Source organism: Nomascus leucogenys, chromosome 4 (genome assembly GCF_006542625.1).
Source record: "Nomascus leucogenys isolate Asia chromosome 4, Asia_NLE_v1, whole genome shotgun sequence".
NCBI lineage: Eukaryota > Metazoa > Chordata > Mammalia > Primates > Hylobatidae > Nomascus > Nomascus leucogenys.
In genome coordinates, this window is record NC_044384.1 from 43,832,842 (window position 1) to 43,840,400 (window position 7,559).

Sequence of the window (7,559 nt, forward strand, 5' to 3'; positions counted from 1 at the left end):
CTGTTTTCCAAAGTTGCTGTACTAATTTATAGTATCACCAACAGTACGTTCCCTTTTCTATACAGAAAGAAAATTTTAGTCTCCTATTGAGTGATCTATAATCAGGAATGTTCCAGGTATTTACTTTTGCAATCAAAATAGGAATAAGCTTCAGGTTTTACTAAGATAGTTATGCAGATAATTGTGAGAAAATAAGGACCCACTTGATCCTTTTCCTGAATTATCAACAATGCTATAGACACATGGAAGAAACCCTCATGAGTGAACAGACCCTCTCATAAAGATCTCAATTCCCTTTTGAAAGAAAATAACATAAAAACTGCTGACTAAAGGAAGAAAAAATAGTAATGCCACTACTCAATGTATATATATATCTTTATATACATACACATATATATCTATAGATTATGTATCTACAAGGAACTTTCATATATTTTTTGATCCTCACAGTCGTCCTATGAGGTAGGCAGGTTTCACGTATTCATACTAATGAGGTATTTTCCCCATAAACACTGAAGGATGCCAAGAAAAGTTTGCATTCAGATCTAGTTTCCATGTATTCAAAAAATAAATAAAAGTTTAAAAAGTTGTTTTCAGAATTGACATCAGGCATTTCTTATTTTCAAAGTCCACCCTTCAGAGAAGATAAGAAATTTCTGAAGTCCGCCTTTGGAATCTTTTGGGATTCATTCTGACTAAGTAACATTTTTAGTTGAGAGAAGTGTTTCTTTGTTTTGCTCGTATTCTTTGAGGAGCAAGTAGATACTGACTGTCCAGATGTAGGTGTTCTGAAAAGAAACAAAACCACATTTAGTTATACCAACAAATGACAATCATTTTCTACTCTTTTGTATTATGGCCATATACAGGCAATGGCTATCCTCAGTGTATTATCATTTGACAAATCCCTGTTCAGTTAGATTTCCTCAGGAATTTCTGACAGAGAAAAGGGCAAGAACAAATGTTTAGAGCAAGAAAGTATACTATGAATGGTTCGGTATTTTTTTTTGGAGATGGAGTCTCACTCTGTCGCCCAGGCTGGAGTGCAGTGGTGCCACTTCAGCTCACTGCAACCTCTGCCTCCCAGGTTCAAGCAATTCTCCTGCCTCAGCCTCCCAAGTAGCTGGCACTACAGGCAAACACCACCAAGCCTGGCTAATTTTTTGTATTTTAGTAGAGATGGTATTTCACCGTGTCTCAGGTCTCAAACTCCTGAGCCGCCCACCTTGGCCTCCCAAAGTGCTGGGATTATAGGTGTGAGCCACCATGCCCGGCCGTGAATGTTTCAGTTTTGTCGGCACATAGGATGATTTAAGGCAAAGAAAGACAGGCAGACAGATTGGTGCCAGATAGGACTGGAAAGCCATGCTAGAGCACTGATCCATATGCTACACAGGTGATGTAGACCTATGCTCCAGAAAGATGATCACACTAAAAGAGTTTGATCCTAGAAGCAGGGAGACCCATTAGGAAAATCACTGCAGTAGTCCTGACAAATGGTGCATAAGGACCTGAACCAGAATATAGCAGCACTAGGGAGAAAAAGGAGCAAAAAGATGAAAACATGGAAGTAGAATATATAGAAATTGGTGACAAGGACCAAGGAAACAGGGATTTTTGAATGTACCTGTCATTTTGGGTCAAAATGTCCAGAAAGTTGTGTTCATTCACAGAATAAAGAACTCAGGGCCGGGCGCGGTGGCTCATGCTTGTAATCCCAGCACTTTGGGAGGCCGAGACGGGCGGATCACGAGGTCAGGAGATCGAGACCACGGTGAAACGCCGTCTCTACTAAAAATACAAAAAATTAGCCGGGCGTGGTGGCGGGCGCCTGTAGTCCCAGCTACTCGGAGAGGCTGAGGCAGGAGAATGGCATGAACCTGGGAGGCGGAGCTTGCAGTGAGCCGAGACTGCGCCACTGCACTCCAGCCTGGGCGACAGAGCGAGACTCCGTCTCAAAAAAAGAACTCAGGAGGATGGACAGGTTTGAGTGGTTAGCTGTGGGGAAATGATGAACTAAGTTTTGAACATGCAGGGGACTGAAGTGGATATATTTAGCAGGCAGCTGGAAATAGGCACAGGAGATGTTGGAAGCAAAGTAACATACCTAGAAGTCAAATGCATTGAAATGAGCATTGAAGATATGGGAGTATGTGACATTAGAAAAGGGTATGGAGAAAAAATGGCCAAGTCCTGAAATGCATGGCATATTTAGGGAGTATATTAAACACAGGAAATTAGAAGAAAACACTTGAGTTAACACTGGCAATTCAAAAACTTCATGGATTAAGATACCTGAAAATCGAGGCTGGGCTCTTGCCTTTGGAACCAGACATGTCATGGTTTGGGTTTGCAGTCCTTCTCTCTGGTGTCTTCAGGCTGAGTTTACTTGTAGGAGTGGCAGGATTGCTCTTCGATGCTGACAGAAAGCTTCTACTTTTACCATGATGTTTCACTGTTCTGTTGCATGTTTTACAAGTGATCAACTACCATAAAAAGAAGAAATATCAGTCCCGTCATTTATCTTATAATTTAACCCCATAAACCACATGTTCATTGAATTTTTAAATGTCAGGGACTATACCAGATATTATAGGGGTAAGTAAAATAGAGGCTGTCCTTGGGGAACTTGCAATCTAGTAGCAACAATCAGACAAGACTTTTTTTTTTTTTTTTTTTGAGACGGAGTCTTGCTTTGTCCCCAGGCTGGAGTGCAGTGGTGTGATCTCGGCTCACTGCAACCTCTGCCTCCCAGGTTCAAGCGAGTCTCCTGCCTCAGCCTCCCATGTAGCTGGGACTACAGGTACCTTCCACTGCGCCTGCCTAATTTTGTATTTTTAGTAGAGACGGGGTTTCGCCATGTTGGCCAGCCTGGTCTTGAACTCCTGACCTCAGGCAATCCACCTGCCTCGGCCTCCCAAAGTGCTGGGATTACAGGCTTGAGTCACTGTGCCCAGCCGGCAAATTTAAAATGAGAAAATGTTTAATAAAAATGAATGGCTAAACATTTGTATTTAATTTAAAATAGGTTTTCAAAGATAATGAACTCTACTTTTTAAATATAAAACCATGTTTGGGGGGAATTTGGGAAGAGATGGGAGATGATACTCTTTAACATCTGGAGGAATGTTCTTTGTAACAGCAGTAAGCATTTAATATTTTTTTGCAGATGAACTTCAAGCCTCTTCCCAAAAACAATATGGCACAGTATCACTGGAAATTTAAGTAGCCTCTTCAAATCCTTAGCAATTTTGTAAATATAGGTCTAAAGTAACTTATACAGCCAAATGAGTTGTTATACTCTCACATCTCTCCACTCCCATCATTAGCTCTAGAGGTTGACTTTCTTTTCAAGATTCATTTCTCAAGAAATGGTCCATTTTCTAGCTAATTTCCTTTCTTCTACATATCTAACTGACTGTGCACAGGACTCAGCCCATGCCTCGGCAAATTAATACAAACTAGTTTAAGTGAGAAGTAGTTTGATGTTCATGAGCAGATGAAAATGCCAATGGAAGATCTGCATCTATCAAAGGTCTATGTTGCTTTACACTTTTTGGAAGGAGGCTGTATACAGATTAAAATAAATCAGAAAAACAAATACCTCTAGCACCTTTCTAGCTGACTTCTGATTAAAATACATTAGAATGTAAGCTTCATGAGGGCAAAACACTGCAAGATAGTGAGGCAGCATTTACTGTCTTCCCATTTAAGAACATTTTCCAAATATGTGGCAGTAATGATTTTTGAAAAATGCAATTCTCCAAGAACTAAGAAACTGAATTCTATACTCACTTCAATATTCTATCTCTTCTCTCTTTCCCTTTAACCATTCAATTTTATGACAAAGCAAAATGCACCTACCTGACCAACACTGGTAAACTCCTAAATATGGCAATTTTCAATCCAAGTAATTGCTAATTATAGTCTTAGGCCAGACATAAGCTGTCATAATGTCCAGTGCCTGGCACAGTGCTGGACAATAAGCACGCACTTGAACAGTTGATAAATGTTAACATAAAATATGCAGGATATAAAGTGCATTTGCTACTGGCCTCCATATAGTAAACCATACATAATCTGACTTTGGTTGTTTTATTCCATCTTATATCCCCAATATTAAATGTTGCTTGGCATATGATAGACCCTCAATAAAATGTTTAAAGAACAAAAGATGCATTCACCTTTGTTGGGCATACCTGTAAATACACACTCTGACACGGAGTGGGAGGAGAGCTGAAGAAGTGACATGATACCTACATACATAACATACTACTATTTGAAGCAAAGGACCATTAATTGAAAAAACAATGTAGTGGTAACTGCAATTTAGGTGGAGCCATAATGGTCAGTTCAAGAAATCCGCACATTTGTGAAAAATAACGCTCAACAATGGGATCTCAAAACAATTGAGAGCTCACCATATTTGGTTTAGGTAATCATGAAAAATAAAAATAAGCTGTCCTTATAATGAAACACTAATCATCAGAGAAGTGTTTATGTATATATTTTGATAATCCAAATATACTACTATAAATCTCTGAGTTATATCGAGGCTGACTCTTAAAACTGATTTTAAGTGAAAGAAAAGAAAATTCTAGTTTACTCATACATACTGGAACTGAAATCTTACCAATACACTTTTGGAGTCTTTGAACTTTTTCACAATTTTTGCTTCTTTAAAACTGAGTGTATAGTTTCTCGCTTCTCGATTAAGAAGTTTCTGTATTTTGGGTGTCAACTTGGCTTTGGGTTTGAGACGCACTCGAGAGTTATCCAGAACCAACAACTGGAAACAGTATGGACACGTTTCTTCAAAAGTGCTCTTATCATCTAAAGTTATACAAACGAAACTCACAATTCAGCAAATCAGAATATTTTGTTACCTCAAACTGCCAACATTATAAAAAGTATATTGATATTTAATATAAGCAGATACACATTCTTAAGTAAACTCAAAATATGAAAATTTACAAAAAGATAAATTGACAGTAATTTACTATGCAGAATACTACAATTCCATCCATTCACTCCTTTCAGCAACAGATAGGCAAATCTCCAACCTATGCTAGCAAATCCTGTAGGCTTTAAAATATATCCAAAATCTAGCCACTTCTCATTACTTGCTACTAAGTTTTAAAAGGCTGTTATGTTTCACCAATTTTACCAATGCTTACCACAAAATAACAAATTGCACTGCGATTTTCTTTTTTTAAATAGCACAATGAATAGTATCCACTGTTGAGCACTGTGCTATGTGCCAGGGATGTAACAGCACTTATAAAGCTAAAGACCACACTTAAACTTAGCTCTGCCAAAGTGAAATTCATTCATATTTACTAAGTGACAATTCAGAATGCCAGGCACTGTTCTGATTGCTGGAGACACAGCAGTGAACAAAGGACAATTCACCGAGGCATACAATAAATATAACAACGTCAAATGTTAAGTGCTGGGAATAAAAAAGTAAGATAGAAAAGGGGAATAGAAGTATTGATGGAGTTACTGTAATTTTAAATAGGTGGTTAGGGAAAGCTTCATTGAGTGATATCATAGAGACCAGAGGGAAATGGAGGATTCGCATGAAAGCAGATATGTGAGGCAAGAATCCCAGGCAGAGTGAAGAGTAGCTGCAAAGGCCCTGAAACAGAAAAGCAAGGAGGCCTAGTGTGACTGGAGTTGCGTGAAGGAAAGAGTAGATCAGAGAGGTATGCGGGCCTATGACACAGGGCCCTACAATCCTTTTAAAGGACTGTCACTTTTACTGGGAGATGGGAAGCTGTTTGAGTTTGTGGCAGAGAAGTGACATGATCTAGCTTTGGTTTTTATCAGCATCACTCATGCTGCTGGCTTGAGAACACACTAGAAACGCATGGGAGCTGTTAGCAATAATCCAGGAGAGAGCTGGTGATGGCCTGGAGCAGGGTAGTAGCAATGGATGTGGTGAGGAGTGGAGTGCACGGGCGCCATCTCCTCTTACTGCAACCTCCACCTCCCGGGTTCAAGAGATTCTCATGCCTCACCCTCCCGAGTAGCTGGGATTACAGGCGTGGACCACCACGCTGGGTAATTTTTTTGTATTTTTAGAAGAGACAGGGTTTCGCCATGTTGGCCAGGTTGGTCTAGAACTCCTGGCCTCAAATGATCCGCCCGCTTCGGCCTCCCAAAGTGCTGGGATTACAGGGGTGAGCCACTGCTCCTGGCTGATTCTGGCTACATTTTAAAGCCAACAGGATTTGCTCGCATACTGGCCTGGGGGAAGAGAGAGAGTTAGGGAGTCAAGAATGGCTCCAAGGTTTTTGGGCTCAATAACTCTAAGGGAAGGATGGAATTATTTACTGAAATGAGAAAAACTGGAGGATCTTGTTGGGGGGTAAAGCTCAGGTTTTGGACATATTAGCTAAGTTTGAATTACCAGACATTGAAAAGAATTTGTCAAGAAGACATTTGGATATATGAGTCTAGAATTCAGAGGAGAGGTCTGCGCTGAGTATATATATTTGTAAGTCCTCAGTATATGGTATTAAAAGCCATGAGATTGGATGAAAAACTGTCACCAAGGAAGTGAGTGTGCCTAGAAAAGAGGTCCAAGGGCTGAGTACTGGGCCACGACAATACTTAAAGCTTGGGGAGATTAGGAGGAATCAGCAAAGCAAATCGAGAAGTAATAAATGAAGAGGAGATGAACTACGTAATGACCTAGAAGCCAAGGCAGGAAACTATTTCAAGACTGATCAATGTGTCAAATGCCGCTAATAAAGCAAGACAAGGTACATTAAAGAATTTGGATTTTTCACGAAACCGAGAAACATGCGGGTTTTGTTGTTGTTTTTACGGAGGGGAGTGAGTCCATCGGCCTTATTTGAGCGTTGTGCGGAATAGAGGAAAGCGGGGCGACAAGGGCCCAACGCACAAGAGACAGGCGTTCTTCTTACCGTGCGACGAAGTGTAGGCCCAGCTGTAAAAGAGAAAGAGACTTGTCAGGAGCAAAGGAACACCTCCCCGCTCGCCTCCCGCTTCCTCTCCAGTCCTCTTACAGGAGGTAGCGGGCTTGGCCCGGGCAGCTGTCGTGCAGTCCCCGCGCTGCAGCCTCAAGGTAGTGCTTCTGTCTCATCGCCGCCGCCGCTGCAGCTGGCTCGCCGCAGGAACCAGCGGAGAAAATACGGCGCCGGAAGTCTGCTTCCCAGCGTCGCCGACGTTGGCGTCCAGACTCAAGCTGCTTCCGGAAACGGGCACCCTCGGCAGACAGGTTCCGGTTTCCTTCGCGTCCAGTCTGGCGTGGAGGCGTGCTCAGCCGGGAGGCGGCCTCACCCGCCCGCTGCGTCCCCGCCCCCTCAGTTCCACCCCTTGGCCTGCCGGGTCCTCTCAGGCACCCAGCGGAGTTTCGAGTCAGACTTGAGCTTGGGCGTAGCGGCTACACCGGGCTGCGGCGGTAGAGTCCAGAGGTGAGGCTCCCACCCGCCTATCTTCCTCCCGGCTCGCCTCCTCTCTGACAGCCCTGTTGTGATTGCTCTGCCGCAGCTTCGCCCTCCGGATGCTCCGGGCGCCGTACTGACTGG

General features: G+C 42.2%; 1 protein-coding gene across 2 annotated transcripts; it reads right to left on the minus strand.

Moving 5' to 3' along the window:
• Positions 1–357: 357 nt before the first annotated feature.
• C4H18orf21 (chromosome 4 C18orf21 homolog) lies at positions 358–7,287 on the minus strand. 2 transcript variants are annotated; one of them, XM_003261918.4, is made up of 5 exons: positions 7,038–7,287; positions 6,936–6,958; positions 4,634–4,833; positions 2,296–2,486; positions 358–788 (listed from the first exon to the last, which is right to left on the minus strand). In XM_003261918.4, the coding sequence occupies exons 1-5, from the start codon at positions 7,112–7,114 to the stop codon at positions 623–625; spliced, it is 657 nt and encodes a 218-aa protein (XP_003261966.1). In that variant the 5' UTR covers positions 7,115–7,287; the 3' UTR covers positions 358–622. The 2 variants fall into 2 exon arrangements, with proteins under 2 accessions (XP_003261966.1, XP_003261967.1); XM_003261919.4 differs by lacking the exon at positions 2,296–2,486 and having other exon boundaries at positions 696–788.
• Positions 7,288–7,559: the final 272 nt, after the last annotated feature.

Coding starts and splice junctions, on each gene's coding strand:
- C4H18orf21 (XM_003261918.4), bottom strand. CDS start 7,114: ATGAGACAGAAGCACTACCTTGAGGCTGCAGCGCGGGGACTGCACGAC. Junction 6,959..7,037: donor GGCCAAGCCCGCTACCTCCT/GTAAGAGGACTG, acceptor TCTCTTTTACAG/CTGGGCCTACACTTCGTCGC. Junction 789..2,295: donor AGCCCAGCCTCGATTTTCAG/GTATCTTAATCC, acceptor GTTTCTTTTCAG/AACACCTACATCTGGACAGT.